Source organism: Coregonus lavaretus (assembly GCF_964263955.1).
Source record: "Coregonus lavaretus genome assembly, chromosome: 1".
Taxonomy (NCBI): Eukaryota; Metazoa; Chordata; class Actinopteri; order Salmoniformes; family Salmonidae; genus Coregonus; species Coregonus lavaretus.
Window position 1 is genome coordinate 57,659,042 of NC_139988.1, and position 19,954 is coordinate 57,678,995.

The 19,954-nt window shown below is 40.2% G+C and overlaps 1 protein-coding gene across 1 annotated transcript in view; it reads left to right on the forward strand.

Annotated features, from left to right (window-relative positions):
- Nucleotides 1–4,494: 4,494 nt before the first annotated feature.
- The window catches only part of LOC311136207 (proto-oncogene tyrosine-protein kinase receptor Ret-like), a 29,808-nt gene continuing 14,348 nt past the window's right edge, over nt 4,495–19,954 (forward strand). The window contains exon 1 of the mRNA XM_084170319.1: nt 4,495–4,757. Within this exon, the coding sequence (XP_084026445.1) occupies nt 4,694–4,757 (64 nt within the window). The 5' untranslated portion in view covers nt 4,495–4,693. The remainder of the gene's footprint in view (nt 4,758–19,954) is intronic.

Genomic DNA, 19,954 nt, shown 5'->3' on the forward strand with positions numbered 1-19,954 from the left:
ACAAAGAGATACATTTTGTCCCCTCAGAGGAGGAATGGCTGACTAGACCTTGGGCATTGTGCATTGTGCTTTCCTTGTGTTTCTGGTCCATTTGCCATGCAGCTCCAGGTGACAGAGAGCACATAAATTAGGGCTGAGCCTACATTAACAATACACAAACAATGTGATTTAAATGAGTGTGATATTGAACACGTTGCGCTGCTTTTTTGAAAGTCTTGCTGAAATCACTTCTTGCAGTGTGTGTGCGTGTGTGCGTGTGTGCGTTCGTGAGTGTGGCTGGGCATGTGTGATTCTCTCGGTGTGTGTATTTGTCTCTGTGCCTTTCTCTCTCTCTGGTGTTTGGCTGTAAAGACATTGATTGAAGTGATTGGTGTGTGATTGACTGGTGGGCTGCCCTGGGGCAGAGTAATGCATCACTCCACAGAAACCAACAGAAACCAAGATAATCAGCCAGCCTGAGAGTAATCCCAGACTAAGACACAAAGTCTTCAACTTCAGAAACACTCCTCAGTCTGAGGGTAACAAGGGCCTGCTCTCACTATAACCCTTGCCTTGGGCCTGAGCTACACAGAACATAGCTTAGACAGAGCACAGCTCCCATTCACAGGCTTGGACGCTTTGTGTAAGAAATGCCTGTTGGTTAAAAAAAGTATAATTGTTCTGTAACGCCACCAGGGGAAATATCCTAATGGATTAAATAAAGGTCATCATCATCATCACGGCCTAACACACCTCATATGAAATATCCTTGAAACGAATGGGAGTCTTCTGTATTGGGCCCCCAGTGGAATGGATACATCAATGGAGGACTAACCATGCCATCCACATGTTGGCAGAAGTCCAGTAAGTGTGCACACTCACAGAGCTGACTGGTTATCAATCTATCATATCACTGGTAAACAGATGGTTTGAAATGCTCAGATATATAAGTTTCATTTTGTCATGAGTCTTTTAATGTAGATGCAGAGAGTCAGGAAGCAGGTGCAGTTGGAGAGTTTAATATGTGTACGAACACGTAACGATACAAAAACAAGGAATGCGTCTGAACATGGAAACAGAGACAACAACGCCTGATGGGAAATAACAATGGAGTGCTATATATATGGGGAGTAATCAGGGAAGTGATAAGGTCCAGGTGTGCCTGATGATGAGGCGCAGGTGTGCGTAATGAAGGGTTGCCAGGACCAGTGGTTAGTAAACGGGCGACGTTGAACGCTGGAGGGGAGGAGCAAAAGTAGACGTGACAAGTCTGAGAGAACATTTTGCCATTTTAAAGCTAATTTCCTGCAATTCTACACATTTTGCTATGAGTATGACAGAAAATGTTGCTGTTTTATAGCTTATTTCCTGCTACTCTACACATTTTGCCATGAGGCTGAGAGAAAATGTTGCAGTTTTAAAGTAACTGTCCAGTGAAAATCTAACTTTTAAATGTTCGTATTCTGTTAACTCATACCCAAATACCCATACTTGTGGCCCAAGCATAAATTGGAGAAAAAAACACTTCATCCTCTATGAGGAAATAGCAAGCATTTTTTAAATGGTCTGTTTGAGATACAAGTTTGAGGTGCGGTTTTGGATGTTATCCTCCTGAGGAGGATGAGCTGGCCAATCAGCGTTCTACTCGCATTCATATTTTTTATGACCATTATACAACCACACCATTCTGTTGTTGGGGTACGCCCACACCATTCCAACACAGAAAAGCTGCTTTTTAACATACTTAATTTAAAACATTTGTAAGGAAAACTATTTCACTCATATTGTAATTAATTATAGGCCGTATTTCATAGAAATCTGGAAACACTGAATAATTACTTTAAAGGTCGACTTTGGGCAAAAACGCAAAAATAACGGCTTTAAACTGTATAACTGATCAATGCACCATCATACCAGGTCATTTCATGCGGAAAAACTTAATGGATGAATAAGATATTTGGCTACAGAAGTGCCATTTCTCTTCAGAGGACAAAAATAAACTTTGTTTTTACAGATTTGTATATTGTTGTTACATGTACATTCTACACACATTTTACATACATGTCTCTTTTTTACTTTTTTTTTTACAGTAGTTACATAGCAAGAATAAAGTAATGTTATATTTTTATCTACATTACATCTAGATAGATAGTACTTATACATTATACATCGTGTTTTCAGTCATAACTATTATTGAACATGAGCTTTTAAACCCACCCCTCAGCTACTCTCAGTCCATCCCAAGTGCCATTTCTTACTGATCTCTATAGCTTCTGTCCAAAAACAAATCATGTGAAATGACATCAACACATACTGGAGGAGTTACTGGCTAGCTACAAGTGGCAACGAACTAGCTACGCCGTCGCGGCGCATGACCAGAATGACACTTCGATGAACCATCAAAGGCACACCCCATTTCTGTTAGAAACTTGAGAAAGAGAAGGAGTTGGACCGTTTTTTGTGACCAAACTTTACCTTTAAAGCAAATTTCATGCAATTTTGCCATTGCTTATGAAGTGTTCATATGCTATCCGACATGCAGCCCCCCCAAAAAAGTATATATACAGTTGAAGTCGGAAGTTTACATACACTTAGGTTGGAGTCATTAAAACTAGTTTTTCAACCACTCCACAAATTTCTTGTTAACAAACTATAGTTTTGGCAAGTCGGTTAGGACATCTACTTTGTGCATGACACAAGTAATTTTTCCAACAATTGTTTATAGACAGATTATTTCACTTATAATTCACTGTATCACAATTTCAGTGGGTCAGAAGTTTACATACACTAAGTTGACTGTGCTTTTAAACAGCTTGGAAAATTCCAGAAAATGATGTCATGGCTTTCGAAGCTTCTGATAGGCTAATTGACATCATTTGAGTCAATTGGAGGTGTACCTGTGGATGTATTTCAAGGCCTACCTACAAACTCAGTGCCTCTTTGCTTGACATCATGGGAAAATCAAAATAAATCAGCCAAGACCTCAGAAAACAAATTGTAGACCTCCACAAGTCTGGTTCATCCTTGGGAGCAATTTCCAAATGTCTGAAGGTACCACGTTCATCTGTACAAACAATAGTACGCAAGTATAAACACCATGGGACCACGCAGCCGTCATACCGCTCAGGAAGGAGACACGTTCTGTCTCCTAGAGATTAACGTACTTTGGTGTGAAAAGTGCAAATCAATCCCAGAACAACAGCAAAGGACCTTGTGAAGATGCTGGAGGAAACAGTTACAAAAGTATCTATGTCCACTGTAAAACAAGTCCTATATCAACATAACCTGAAAGGCAGCTCAGCAAGAAAGAAGCCCCTGCTCCAAAACCACCGTAAAAAAGCAAGACTATGGTTTGCAACTGCACATGGGGACAAAGATCGTACTTTTTGGAGAAATGTAATCTGGTCTGATGAAACAAAAATAAAACTGTTTGGCCATAATGACCATCGTTATGTTTGGAGGAAAAAGGGGGTTGCTTGCAAGCCGAAGAACACCATCCCAACCGTGAAGCACGGGGGTGGCAGCGTCATGCTGTGCGGGTGCTTTGCTGCAGGAGGGACTGGTGCACTTCACAAAATAGATGGCATCATGAGGAAGGAAAATTATGTGGATATATTGAAGCAACATCTCAAGACATAATAATAATAATAATAATAATAATAATAATAATAATAATAATAATAATAATATGCCATTTAGCAGACGCTTTTATCCAAAGCGACTTACAGTCATTCGTGCATACATTTTTGCATATGAGCGGTCCCGGGAATCGAACCCACTACCCTGACGTTACAAGCGCCGTGCTCTACCAGCTGAGCTACAGAGGACCACATCAGTCAGGAAGTTAAAGCTTGGTCGCAAATGGGTCTTACAAATGGACAATGACCCCAAGCATACTTCCAAAGTTGTGGCAAAATGGCTTAAGGACAACAAAGTCAAGGTATTGGAGTGGCCATCACAAAGCCCTGTCCTCAATCCTATAGAAAATGTGTGGGCAGAACTGAAAATGCGTGTGCAAGCAAGGAGGCCTACAAACCTGACTCTGTTACACCAGCTCTGTCAGGAGGAATGGGCCAAAATTCACCCAACTTATTGTGGGAAGCTTGTGGAAGGCTACCCGAAACGTTTAACCCAAGTTAAACAATTTAAAGGCAATGCTACCAAAAACGAATTGAGTGTATGTAAACTTCTGACCCACTGGAAATGTGAAGAAAGAAATAAAAGCTGAAATAAATCATTTTCTCTACTATTATTCTGACATTTCACATTCTTAAAATATAGTGGTGATCCTAACTAACCTAAGACAGGGACTTTTTTCTAGGATTAAATGTCAGGAATTGTGACAATTTTTTATGTATTCGGCTAAGGTGTATGTAAAATTCCGACTTCAACTGTATATATATATATATATAATTTCGCCTGTGCTGGAGATGGTATCGGCTTATGCTGCTCTGGCTGGACTGGAAAATACATCGCAGCATATTAGCTTGATTTGAACCTCCCCCTGCACTGCTTGCTACAGCCGGCAAGCAGCAAAAGCTGCAGAGACCAGCCTATCAATGGGACAGGGACACAGTCAGTGAGTGAGGACTTCATTGTTTGCCTGGAGGAGCTGCGTGCGGGAAAACTGATACTTTAATCTGCTTTATCCATAGGGTCTCTATGCATGGTTTTTGCTTATTCATCCTGAAACTTTCACTTATGATTGACGATTATGGGGCCAACATATGGTTTCTCTCTGGGAAACATCGTTTTGGTCCTCCTGCTGTTGTGTAAAGGTAAGGGTCAACCTCAATTAGCCTCTATCGAATTTCATGGTTTTCTGGAAATAAAGTTGTAATCTATCTAAATAACCATATCTGAATGATTAACATATCCTAGTTTGCATGTAGCAAACATGTAGTTTACACCTTTGTTATTACTAAAATGAGTTTCACCTTACAGAATAGGTGATTTATTTTATTTTCAGATTAAATCAGATGGAAATGTATGTAGTCATACGAAAAATTATTGTCACTGTGTAATGTATGAATGACCGTACGTAAATGGCCCTAAAAGCGTTTTTGAGGCTGAAAGTTTAACTAGTTGGGGTGTAGCCTATCATTGATTGTCCTCTCCTCAGCATCAATTCTCAGGGCATCTTTTTGAGTTAATAGTCCAGATGATATTAGTCCTACTGAGATGTATTTGACGAATGGCAATTCGACTAAATGTGCACAAAATTCAAAATCCCAATTCAAAATCTCTTTCTACTTATGCAAATACAGTACGTTAGTTCCTAAAACATTACAAAGTTGTGAAGTCCTATGACTTAATAATCAAAGCAAATTCGGATAGCATATTTATGGACTAAAACGCATATGGACTCAAACGACTATTCAATTTGGTTCGTTTGGGGATTTGAATGGAATTCAGTCAGTAAGTAGCCTACTTATAACAGTAAATTGTTATAAGATGCTATGAAATGCTGCTGGCATACAGTATGAATACATTGTCCTTTAGATCGTGATATGCATGGCATGGCACATGGCCTCTGTGAGTATAATGCATACAGCTATATATCATAATATTATAATCCCATTCACAATCCCATTACCCAACAGTACTAACACTCTCCCCCAACCAGACTATAGTTATAGTCTAACTCATCGCTCAAGGGTTTGTAAATCGCGATGTGTGGCGAAGGCTATAAACAGAATGGTAGTTCAAAGATAGACCACTGTGTAGAAGTAGGCCTTTTGATTGAATTAAAAATATATTTCTAATCATTTAGAGCAGGGGGGGGGGGGGGGGGGGGGGGGTCAGCAATATGGGACAGGATAACCAGGCTTAGGTCTATTGAATTCACTTTTGAGAGAAAGGAATTAATGTGCTACGTAATCTCCCTCGGGAGAGTTGAGTACAATGATTAATTAAGTAGTTTAAGTTGTCATAGTTGTGTAAATGTTCTTTGGTTATTTTTCATGGTGGCAGTAGTAGGCATTTAGTAATGCTCTTTACAGAATTTACCACTCTGCCTTTATATTGTTTTCAGTCCGCAGGGGATATTTGTGAAGCAAACTCGCAATTAACCACGCCCAAACGGTTTTGAGGAGCTGGAGTAACGATATGTGGCGTATATGGCCGATTGTAGTGTCATAAAAATGTGCAGATTGTAACAGAAATGACCTTATACACTCCCCTGTTTTGAACCAACGTCCCCACGTTTCTTAGGCCTTAACCGAGATTTCGAGAGTCATATATCAGTTATTTTGTAGGCCATAGCCCTAATTACAGAGGCGCTGAAAACGCCATCCAATGCTACGCGCGCATTGGATGGATTCTAGACATTGCCCGTCTGTCAGAACAAAGGCCCGTGCAGGTCTGACAGCAGGTGTGCGGCAAGTGCTCCCGTCTCTTGGCAAACAGTTTGTTTTCCGATGAGAAAATATAGCCAGTTAAACAACTGAATCGCAACATTCTAATAGCAGATTATGCCTAAAACCCAAACTAAAGACAGGGCAGCAAAATGTATATATTTTTTATGGGGTTTTTCTTGAAAATTGATGGTAGGTATATGGCTAGGATATGCCTCTGATGGTCACAACAATAAGGTGACGTGAGGCCCATCCTTAAGAGAGCATGACTGTAACTTCTTGGCAAACAGTGGAGAGATGGAACTACAACATCTCACCTTATTGAAATTAGATGGACTCTGCTTTAAAGGTGCAATATGTAGAATTCGCTCCGCCATTTCCTGTTAGCAAAATGTCCAATAGTTTGCCTAATTTCAGTTTATGTGACAAAACAAGCAATCATTGTACCTTCTAAACCACTTGGCAAACTTAAGAACAGGGAGCATAGAAATAGTGGACATAGAACAGACCTACCGCTTCTTAGACTTGCTTTCAATGTGAATGACAGAGCTATAAGTCACATTTCTATGTGAATTTGGTCAGGTCGCCCAAAAAGTTACATATTGCAGCTTTAAATCAAGAGCCATTGAAGTGTTGGATATTTTGACATTTAACAGCCATGTTCTTATTTTTGTAATGATACCTTGGACAATATGGCCACCCCATATTACTGCTAATCTACATGCATGTTTCCTGCTTATTAAATCATACATAGGAAATTGGCGATCAGTGCTCCTGTAATGGCCATCAGTGTGTTGAAATTGTGGCTGGTTGGAGAGTTTGTGCACACACGTACACAGGAGGTTTACAGCAGGAGAAGCCTGTTGGAAGTCAATATATATATAAAACAAAACAAAGTTACATGGTTTGAAGAAGGCTAAAATAGTATTTATATTCAGTCACTGGCAGAAAAAAATGTATTTTTTTATTTTTTTATTTGTATCTGATACTTGTATATTTCCATGCTTGTCGGGAAAGCAGTCAATGTACAGGTTGCTGAAAGATCAACACTATTTGATTTATCAGGCAGTCCAGTTCTGTCATGGTTGTGGTCATATAATATATGATTCAGATCAACTGACTCATTTCCATGTTTGCTAGCATTACTGTGTTCTTTCTCTTGTGTACACTTAGCTACCAGAAAGCCTATTAAATGTATTATTCAGCTCCTATACTTTGGGAAATATGATATACCCAGAACCTTTGTGGATGAAAGCAAGCAGAAATCATTTAAAATGTTTTCAAGTTCAAGTTACCAAGGTCAGCAAAATTTAGAATGTTGGACCTTCATCTTTAATGAAAGGCAGGAAGTGTAAAGTGATCTGGAGAATTGCCCCAACCCTTTCCATATCCTCCTGAGACCCAGATATTAATTTTTGTCCTCTCTAGTGGACATCAGTTCTTGGTCCATATCTCTGAGGCCATACAAGCCACTGTATTAAGTCCTGTTGTCCCTTTGAGAAGATATTCTGGGCCTTTCAATGATATCATGTGTGGGGGTGTGACCTTGACAATTTTATCTTCCTGGTTATTTAAAAAATGTCTGCCATCAAAATTAGCACATTTTATGGACATTTGAAAAGAAGTGTCTGTAATTGTTAATTATAATTTTTGTGAGTTTGATATTCAAATTGTTTATAGTAAGTGAATATCTCAGGAATAGTTAAGTAAGTTATCAGGACTGTGTAACAATTTTTTCACATTAAATAAGAACTTAGCAAGAAATGTCTTACTGTACCCATTGACTGTAATGTAAATATTTTCCTATTTACGTCCTAATGACCACTACAGAGGACAATTTTGCACTTAAAATAAAATATATATATATATTTTTTTTTTATATATATATTTTTTATAACATGTTTTACTTTCACCCCAAACACTTTTCAGGTCTCAGGAGGATAATTTGACCACAATTCTCTGGTGGAAACAAATGTGTGAAACCACCAGGGAACTGAAGGTAGCCTGTTATGACCAAAGGGTTGCAGGGTCAAGGCTTAGGTTCAGATGCGGCACCTCAGTTGACCCTTTTCTTTTCTGTGAAAAGGTTAACACTGACAAAACATGGTCCAAAGACCTTTTTGTCAACATCTCTCTCTCTCTCTCTCTCTCTCTCTCTCTCTCTCTCTCTCTCTCTCTCTCTCTCTCTCTCTCTCTCTCTCTCTCTCTCTAGTCCAATATTTACACGTGTTTTGGGGAAAGGTGGATTGGGGGCAAGTGTTTAAATTGTGCAGTATTTAGAAATCATAATAAGTGTCTGGTAGCAGTAGTTGTGACGTGTGTGTAGCATGAATGTATACAGTGCCTTCAGAATGTTTTCACACCCCTTGACTTTTCCCACATTTTGTTATGTTACAGCCTGAATTTAAAATGGATTACATTTAGATGTGTTTGTCACTGGCCTACACACAATGCCCCATAATGTCAAAGTGGAATTATGTACTTCACATTTTTTACAAATTAATTACAAATGAAAAGCTGAAATGTCTTGAGTCAATAAGTATTCAATCCCTTTGTTATGGCAAGGCTAAAGAAGTTCAGGAGTAAAATGTTGCTTAACAACTGTCTATGAGCCTGTTGGTATCAGGCCTGCTTACATTTGAGCCATTTCCAGATGCTCTTATCCAGAGCAGCTTACAGTAGTGACTGCATACATTTCCATATTTTGTTTGTACTAGTCACCCGTGGGAATCAAACCCACAACCCTAGCGTTGCAAGTGCCATGCTCTACCAACTGAGCCACACGGGACGACACTGTCAGCCTGACGGTAAGGGAGTGAACAGCCCGTGGCTGGGGTGTGTGGGGTCCTTGATGATGCTGTGTGCCTTCCTTAGGCACTGTTTCGAGGAGATGTCCTGGATGGGTTGGAGCATGGTCCCAGTGATGTACTGGGCCGTCTTCACCACCCGCTGGAGGGCCTTGGGGTCGTGGACGGAGCAATTCCTGTACCAGGCCGTGATGCAACCAGTCAGGACGCTCTCAATGGTGCAGCAATAGTATTTGGAGAGGACCCGGGGTGGCATGCCAAATTTATTCGCTGTTGCGCCCTTATGAAAAGAGTGGTGGTGTTGTCGGTCCATGTCAAGTCCTCGGTGATGTGGACCCTGAGGAACTTAAAACTGCTGACTCTCTCTACTGCAGTCCCATTGATGTGGATCGAGGCATGTTCCCTCCTCTGCTTCCTGAAGTCAACAATCAACTCATTTGTTTTGCTGACGTTGAGGGAGAGGTTGTTGTCCTGGCACCACAATGCCAGTTCACTTACTTCCTCCCTATAGGCTGACTCATCATTGTTGGTTATCAGGCCTACAACCGTGGTGTCGTCTGCAAACTTGATGATGGAGCTAGTGTCGTGGAAAGCCACGCAGTCGTGGGTGAACAGGGAGTACAGCAGAGCGCTGAGGACATACTCCTGGGGGGGCCCTGTGTTAAGAGTCAGTGTGGAGTAGGTTTTGTTGCCAATCCTCACAGCCTGTGGTCTGATCATCCGGAAGTCCAGGATCCAGTCACATGTGAGCACATGTGAAAGCAATACATGAACACAACAGCAACATGGACAACTAAGGTATAAAAGCATCGATCTGTGGATCTGCTGTTCTGAACGTATTACCCTATTTGTAGCCCTAGGATGACCTCTGACCCTTGAAACCCTAACCTAAGTGGTAGTGATCGGCTCCCTCCACCTCCCACAGGAAGTTTTGTTAGCAGCTGCTTAACCAGGCTCTCCTCCTTGCATTAGCGCAACCATTTTCATCAGCATCCATCGCTTTTGAGAAGGACCAGACCAATAAATCTAATTTGATACATGACGCTATTTGATTTAGGCCCTTATTACATTATATGATTTAGTTAAGCTTGTGTCTTGGGTTCCTTATGCAGACGTTATACATGTTATACATTTTTCACTCTTGCTGTCAGTGCATTTTCTTTTAGTATAATTGGAAAAACATCAAGTTATTTGCTAGTGTAACCCCATTTCTTTATTTTTATTCCAGTCATAGCTTGGTTTATGTGTATTTTTCTGTGGTGAAAATGTACACTACAGTACCTACACTAGGAGAAAAACACAAAACGTTCACCGTCAGTTCGCCACATCAACAAATGAGTTTGAGACAAAAGCTCAGCTGTGCTCTACTCTTGGGTCAATAAGGACTTTGCCCATTAGCAGTAGGTTGCATGTGTCATAGGAGTTGATACACTGTCCTCAATCCCAGTGTTAACACTGTTATTTCATAATATTAGCACATGGCGGCAACACACAATTTAGAGATTACCTAAATTTGTTGTTCTATTGACATTTTTTGCTTAGTTATAGGAATTGTTTATAAGCATACATAATTTTTAAGGGGTGGCTGTGGTTCCGAATTCTCTGGAAGTCTCTTCCCGATAGCAAAAAAGCTGAAGCTTCTGCACATGTGCAGGATTCTCTACTTTATGCACAGTCTCTGCTCTACTTGTTCGGCTGCCCAGAGAACAGGCTACTCCGGCGACTTTCAATGATGAATGGAGAATGGTGCTCGTTTAATAAATGTTATTACTTTCGGAACCGCAGCCTCTGCCTTATTTTTCTGTAGACTGTAGACAGTTTTTATTTACTGTATTTGATATTATGTAAGTGAACTGTTTTTGTTATGGGTAAAGTCATAAAATTGGTCACCCAAAAACACCATAAGGATATAAATGTGCTTCTCTCTCAAAGATAGAGGTACTCATTGGATTATATTTAATTGGTTTATTGCCATATAGCTACATTATGAGAGACCAAGCCCAGTGTCTATGTATTATTAGGGTACTCTACTGTACTTCATGGATGCTACAACTACCTTTCCATGCTCTGGCACTGTCCTTGATCCTTCAGACAGTTAAGGGTCACATTTCCAACCCATGCATGGGCACAATCTAATTTCCTTTGGTGGAAGGACAAGAAGACATTGATTGAAATCGTGTCCTCGGGGCGTTTAGTGCTATTTTATTCACGTGGGTCTTGACAAGTTATTTTCCACTGGTCGGTGATGCATGCTGTGTTTGACCGATCATTTACAACAATGAACAACACAAAGACTAAGCTGGGCTCGTATTAAGCTTCTTTCTCACTATCTCTTTGACAAGCCAGGGTAGAGATGGATGTAGGAGTGGCTCAGCATTGGGATGTCTTTGGCAGTGGCATTTTTACCCTTTGGACTAATAAGATTTTGTATTTGTTTGATGAAATTAAGGATCCTCTCTTTATGTTCAGGGGCATTATGATTACATAAATTACATAGATAGCATGCCAACTTGATTGAATATGCAAGGCAAGCCTGTATTTAAAAACATTAGTATGGAACACATTGACATATATTTAGTAAAGATTTAGCAATATAATTGCCCCATAGAATTTCAAATGACTGTTGTTTTAAAATACAACACACCACTTAATATTACATATTAACAGGTATTTAATAGCCTGGTTGTCAAAATCAGTGACCCATCGATAGGGAAGTGCTGTTGCTGTGACCAAGCAAGCATGAATCTTGAGAGGTGGTAAATTGAGAGAAAATGCCAAGCGGAGGCAGAGCAGTCATTGCTTATGGTGTTGAACACAGACAATGCGTAGGCTACAATACAGATAATCAATCAATATTTACATTTTTTACATTTTAGTCACTTAGAAGACGCTCTCTTATCCAGAACGACTTACAGTAGTGAGTGCATACATTTTCATACTTTTGTTCGTACTCAATCAATAAAATGTATTTATAAATCCCTATTTTACATCAGCTGTTGTCACAAAGTGCTTATACAGTAACCCGGCCTAGACCCCAAAGAGCAAGCAGAAGCAGAGTCACATTGGCCTGGAAAAACTCCACAGAAGGAAGAAATCTGTAGGCTACTGTAACATAATGTTATTATATGTAATAACAGTATAACAACATAACAGTATATGTTTGAAACTGGCTTTTCAACAGCCACAGTGGTGATACTGTATCTGGACATTTCACGTAAGTGACCTGATGATGATGATGACATCAAAATAGATCTGCTGCTGCATGATGTGACCTCTGTTTACTTTCTAATGTCCCAGTCATTCCCAGAGGAATTCTTCAACTGAATTTGTAGTTGCAGCGAGGCTAGCTAATCCCTAAGGAGATGTTATATTAGATTTATTGATGACTTATGAACATGGAACATTGCATTTCTTTGAGGCTAATTGGGATACGTTATGAGGATAATTGGTTATTATGTTACAATACAAGTTAATCTACCTGCATGTAGTTCATCTATGTGCATCAAGCAAAGAAATTGGCAAAAAAAGTAAAATATCCACTTACTCTGACTAACTCAATTTCTTATTAAATTGCAACGGCATCACAGAGAGAGGCCACAGAAGGCAGTTCCAGAACACAACAGCATGCTTGCATATTTGGTCTACAGAAATCATGTATCTGGACTTACTGGACACACTGCCTCATTACGATGTGGTTATACTGCTTGTAATGGATGAATGTTAATTAATTAATTAGCGCCATGGACAAAACACATTGGGTCTCAAATTGAATCCAATATGCAGTAACTCAAACCCCAAACACTCATGGAACCAAAAACATCACTGTGTCTTTTTATTTTTTATTTGTATTTAACCTTTATTTAACTAGGCAAGTCAGTTAAGAACATATTCTGAAATTAAAACTGTTTTGATGAATGGTTAATTCTGCACACAACAAGCTGGACTCCACAGTATGATGAAACAATTCTGTATATTGGCAATGCAAACCAAGAACATTATAATCAATTATAACATTCATTAGCTTAGTTATTGCATGATTTTCAGTCTTTTAGTTAATTGGATCTTGTATAGTCTTTAGTATTTATTCTCATTACTGTTTTATATTTGGAAAGCAACATAATCAGAGACAGCTTTCAGAGTCTTTATGACAGATTCAATTGAACTTTGAATTTGATTTATATTCTATCATTGATGATTTCTATGCTTACTCTGCATGAAATGATGGGTTATAAACAAGCAGATATGTGTGCATGATGATTATGATCCATATGACTCTATTATAACAGACTTTCAGATTCCACAGTTGTAGTTTTGGTTTGGACAAAAATATACAGTAAACTAGTATGAGGCAATGAGCCCTATTTTATGTGCTTGGAAATGACTGTGCACATGTGTAACAGGGTTGGTTATGTTTCCACTTGCCACTACAGAAACATGTATTCAATGCTTTCCTATTCCTATTGGTTGGTTGAATTGACATATGTTATGCCATTGGTCATGCTTGCAGATAGGGGGAGATCGTGAACGTCAATTCTTCCCAGTCTGATATTTCTATGCAAGCGGTAGGTCACGTTCTGAAATACTATATTCTATTTTCATATTGACAATGTGTACGAGTTGACTATGTACATTTGATGTGTATATATATATAGTAGGCTACGTGTACTGTCCCTGTTAGCTTTGGGACACAACATCGATTCGGGAGTCTGTATATTGGTTGGACTCCCTGAGTTGTGATTATTCTGGTGGGTGGCGACGGAAAATAACCCTACAACAATATAGCCGGCTTCACCAAAAAAAGTTTCCTGTCAACAAAAGCATATGTATAATCTCTAGGAACTCTACTTACTGAACATACAGTAAAATGTGTCCCTCACTATCAAATAAACATCTGAATCCAACTTTTGTCCAAACCGCAAAATATTCCTGCTGTGTAAGCAGTGGTAGATTCCATGGTAGGAAGTCTTGCGTGAAGTGAGTGGTCTAATGGCAGCCCGCTGTCTAACTCGGTTAGTTATTTCCATGCTAACAGACTAATCACGAATCTACAGCCATCAACATACTGTTGTCCTGCACATCTAATGTGCTTTCTTGTGTCTATCGTCAGAATAAACACCAATCAACTGGGATCGCTGGCTGGGCATTCCTTTCTTTAAAAACACAACGCAAGAGAGTTACAAAGTACGATCACATCTGTTACACTGTTGCCGAGACCCATCTTCTTGTCTTCGTGGGACATCTGTTACACATGCAATGCAAAGCTTTTCCCCAGCTCATTAGTTAAAACAATGAGCATGTTGATCAGTATTGCTATTGATTGGCCCGCTGCCAGATGCTTGACTTTCTGATGGGTCGTTACTCAGGGACAGATGCATTGAATGAATGTTGACCTTGGTAGAAAGGGCATGGGATTTGCTCTTGCCCAGACCCCTGCTAGATGCACATATCTTCAGACCTGGATTCAAATAGTATTTGAAATATTTCAAATACTTTAGCTGTGCTTCATTGAGCTTGCCTGGCGCAATGGAACCAATAGAATAGTCTAAAAACTGCAAACCCCTCCAATCTGGCATTCCAGGCAGGCTCAAGCAAATGCTGAAAATACTATTTGAACCCTGGTCTGCGTCTATTACAGAGGCTAGCCCCAAGGTCAGATCTCATGATCTGCACAGGGTTTGTGGAGAATTTTTAATGTGGAGTTCTGGGTGGTAGCTAGATGGGCCCCCCAAGCCCCCTGTGCTTGCCTCCAGTCCAGTTTTGTCCTCACTCCTCAGGCAGATTAGTAAGCAGAGAACTGCTGGGGCTGGGGCTGGGGCTCTTTGTCTAGTCTAGCAAATGAGCTCATAGATGGTAAATCTCTCTGGCGATGTGTGTCGTTAGATAATTGAGTTTCTGTCTTTGTCCTGGACGTCCCCAGTCTGTCTGTATGATATACTGGTCCAATCCTAAGCATCTTTCTTATCTGTCACTGGCGATCTGAGCATGCAGACATGTTTACCGTTTTTTGTTAATGTCCTGCAATGGATTATTGTCTTTGTCCAGGCTTCGATTAAAGGAGGAGACAAGAAAACCAATTCATTCATACCCATAGCATGTCATGGTTATAAAGTCAATATAAATAAAAAGTTTACCATAATGATAGTGCCTTTGTAGTGTTCTTAAAAACCTTTAAGGAATGGATGAAAATGACTTTTTTTTTTTAATCGGAGGAATTTCTAATTGATAATGCATAATGCTTTACATTTATGGTATATATTATAAGGTGTTTAGTTCCGTACATTACATGGGCTAACACACCCCATCCAACACAAATGTATAGCACCCACCAGTTTTTGGGGGTTATGAGACCAAAGTGTGGTTTTCTAAAAGGTCGTAAGTCCTAGCTATGCCTTTGAGCTGAAATCAATATGTTCCGATTGCATCACCGTGTTTGCAGTCATAGTCCTTGCCGTGGTTATGAGAGGTCAAATCAGTGAGCACATCTGCTGGAGTGACTGTGGCTAACATTGAATTTCTTTGGGTTTTTGATCAGTGTAGCATTTAGGGGAAGTCCTGAGTCACTCCAGTGGAAAACCGTCATGGTATCACTGAACAAAGAAACCTATTTGCTCCAAAGCGTGCTTGATGCATTCAATTAATTAGCTTTGATATAAACTGCTTACTTTTCTGTTGGCTTCCATCCTGGAAATAAATTGCATTTTGACTGATATAAACCAATTGAGTAGCCAGCATATGGTTCACCCACCATGGCCAGCCTCGAGCCACAGTCAGCCCTCACTACTGAATTCTAGTTTCACGATGATGTTGTTCCTTGTGTAAACATCGCTCAAGCATTTTGAATCTGAATTTTAAGAGGATGTTCTAGCACTTTGTTTTGCGGTGTTATCTACACAGTTATCATGTTCCATGTTGCCTTGGATTTCAGGGCAGGGTGACTGATTTAGTTGTTGGATCTGAAAAAGGGAATTGTCTCTCTCTGATGGTCATTGGATGCTGCTTGGATTTGGATGCTGGATGCTCTAGGATGACACGTCACATGTCTTACTATGCTGTCCACCTGAATGAAATGATCAGTGGTGCTTGTTTTCTTACTACTTGATATTTGAAGAGTATTCTTTATGATTATGTTCCTTTGCAAAAACTGGCACCTCTTCACTTTCTTAATCCATGCACGAATTCATGTCCAAATTCATGTCCAAATATTGTAGTTTCTACCTTTTTCAAGCACATCAAATGTTATGGATGGCTTTTATTTGAATTGATCTTTGTGGTGGATAACGTTTCCCACTACACGTTGAGATGTGGAGTGAAACCAAATAATCTAGCCCTATAGCAGAATTGTATATATTAAAATGCAATGTGAAAATGGTTTTGGTCAGAATTTGGCCAGGATTTTTCAGACAAGTGGACCACTGGCACTGCTGTTTGTTTTTGTTTCAGCAAGACTTTTAATAAAGAGGGTCGTAGCTTGGCTGACTGTATCTCCATCCTTCAGGAAGACTGGCAACACTTTATCCATCAATCTGACCTCCTGTCATCCAAGCACAGTGAAATTAAATCAATGTCTGAAACCAGAGCCAAGGCCTCAACTGCACCAACAGAAATTGAAAAATCTAGTTTCGCTGTCTGCTAATGACATTAGTGCGTTCCCTAAATGGCCACCCCCACCGACAGGAACACAACTGGGGACATAATTACAGGCCGAACACTCACATCTCCATTTTCCTGTAAAATACGCATAGCCCCCCCCCCCCCCCCCCCCCCCCTCCCGGCAGTCCCGGCCAGCAGGTAATGATTCATGATTAATTTCTTCACGGTATCATGTTATCCCCTGTAATTGAACTTCCCAAGGTGAAACCAAGGAGAAACGGAAACCACATGTGGTTGACCATGTGAGAAATTCATTAGACAAGCTGCGTGGGTGTCATTTGAGCCCCTCTTTTCAATTTCCATTGACGTAAGAATACAATATATGCCAATAAAATATATGTATTGTATGGATACAGTCTCATTAGGTAGCTTAAATACATGGATGTTATTTTCATTTTACATTTTACATTTTAGTCATTTAGCAGACGCTCTTATCCAGAGCGACTTACAGGAGCAATTAGGGTTAAGTGCCTTGCTTAAGGGCACATCGACAGATTTTTCACCTAGTCGGCTCGGGGATTAGAACCAGCGACCTTTCGGTTACTGGCACAACGCTCTTACCCACTAAGCTACCTGCCGCCCTACATGTACAGTGAGGGAAAAAAGTATTTGATCCCCTGCTGATTTTGTACGTTTGTCCACTGACAAAGACATGATCAGTCTCTAATTTTAATGGTAGGTTTATTTGAACAATGAGAGACAGAATAACAACAAAGAAATCCAGAAAAACGCATGTCAAAAATGTTATAAATTGATTTGCATTTTAATGAGGGAAATAAATATTTGACCCCTCTGCAAAACATGACTTAGTACTTGGTGGCAAAACCCTTGTTGGCAATCACAGAGGTCAGACGTTTCTTGTAGTTGGCCACCAGGTTTGCACACATCTCAGGAGGGATTTTGTTCCACTCCTCTTTGCAGATCTTCTCCAAGTCATTAATGTTTCGAGGCTGATGTTTGGCAACTCGAACCTTCAGCTCCCTCCACAGATTTTCTATGGGATTAAGGTCTGGAGACTGGCTAGGCCACTCCAGGACCTTAATGTGCTTCTTCTTGAGCCACTCCTTTGTTGCCTTGGCCGTGTGTTTTGGGTCATTGTCATGCTGGAATACCCATCCACGACCCATTTTCAATGCCCTGGCTGAGGGAAGGAGGTTCTCACCCAAGATTTGACGGTACATGGCCCCGTCCATCGTCCCTTTGATGCGGTGAAGTTGTCCTGTCCCCTTAGCAGAAAAACACCCCCAAAGCATAATGTTTCCACCTCCATGTTTGACGATGGGGATGGTGTTCTCGGGGTCATTGGCAGCATTCCTCCTCCTCCAAACACGGCGAGTTGATTTGATGCCAAAGAGCTCGATTTTGGTCTCATCTGACCACAACACTTTCACCCAGTTCTCCTCTGAATCATTCAGATGTTCATTGGCAAACTTCAGACAGCCCTGTATATGTGCTTTCTTGAGCAGGGGGACCTTGCGGGCGCTGCAGGATTTCAGTCCTTCACGGCGTAGTGTGTTACCAATTGTTTTCTTGGTGACTATGGTCCCAGCTGCCTTGAGATCATTGACAAGATCCTCCCGTGTAGTTCTGGGCTGATTCCTCACCATTCTCATGATCATTGCAACTCCACGAGGTGAGCTATTGCATGGAGCCCCAGGCCGAGGGAGATTGACAGTTCTTTTGTGTTTCTTCCATTTGCAAATAATTGCACCAACTGTTGTCACCTTCTCACCAAGCTGCTTGGCGATGGTCTTGTAGCCCATTCCAGCCTCGTGTAGGTCTACAATCTTGTCCCTGACATCCTTGGAGAACTCTTTGGTCTTGGCCATGGTGGAGAGTTTGGAATCTGATTGATTGATTGCTTCTGTGGACAGGTGTCTTTTATACAGGTAACAAGCTGAGATTAGGAGCACTCCCTTTAAGAGTGTGCTCCTAATCTCAGCTCGTTACCTGTATAAAAGACACCTGGGAACCAGAAATCTTTCTGATTGAGAGGGGGTCAAATACTTATTTCCCTCATTAAAATGCAAATCAATTTATAACATTTTTTACATGCGTTTTTCTGGATTTTTTTGTTGTTATTCTGTCTCTCACTGTTCAAATAAACCTACCATTAAAATTATAGACTGATCATTTCTTTGTCAGTGGGCAAACGTACAAAATCAGCAGGGGATCAAATACTTTTTTTCCCTCACTGTATGGTGGCATCATTTAAATAGGCCTATCAGGGAGGAGATGTCTGATAGTTGATGATGCTTTGTGTGCAGGCACACCCTCATATTAGGCAGCTGAAGAAAATGTCACAGCATTGTGAAATTCACTGACATGGTAGGTCTAAAGGCTACATTCAGAATATGCTTCCCATGGTATGTTAGCATCAGGAAAGTGAGCAATAGCCTATTAAATTGAGCATATGACATCAGGGGTCATGGTATTTAGACTTCAACTCAACCAAAGCAAAACACTGTCCTGATAAATATATCTATTGGCTCTTGGATTTTACAAAAACTGTTAAGTTACAGGTCTTGGCTGCATTTGAAAAAGAATATCCCTAGAACACTATGAAACATCTGGGAAACCAGGCCTGGTATTTATAGCTGACTTTGAAAAAAAGCCTTTTGATAAAGTACGACTGGAATTTATATATTAATGTCTGAAATATTTCAATTTTGGAGAATCTCTTATACAATGGGTTAAAGTTATGTATAGTAACCCTAGTTGTAAAATAGTAAATAATTTCTCATAAAGTATTAACCTCTACGGGATCGGTGTCCCGTATACGGGACGGTTGAGCTAACGTGCACTAATGTGATTAGCATGACTGTTGCAAGTAACAGCAAACTTTCCAGGGCATAGACATGTCTTATATGGGCAGAAAGCTTAAAATCTTGTTAATCTGCATAGTTCTGTTTGATAAAATCCATATTTATATTCAAATGTAGGAACTGGGTTCTACAGTTTGAACCCCTGCCGTCTCTGGCTCCACACCCACCCCGCCCGGCCATCTACAGTGGGGAAAAAAAGTATTTAGTCAGCCACCAATTGTGCAAGTTCTCCCACTTAAAAAGATGAGAGAGGCCTGTAATTTTTATCATAGGTACACGTCAACTATGACAGACAAAATGAGGAAAATAAATCCAGAAAATCACATTGTAGGATTTT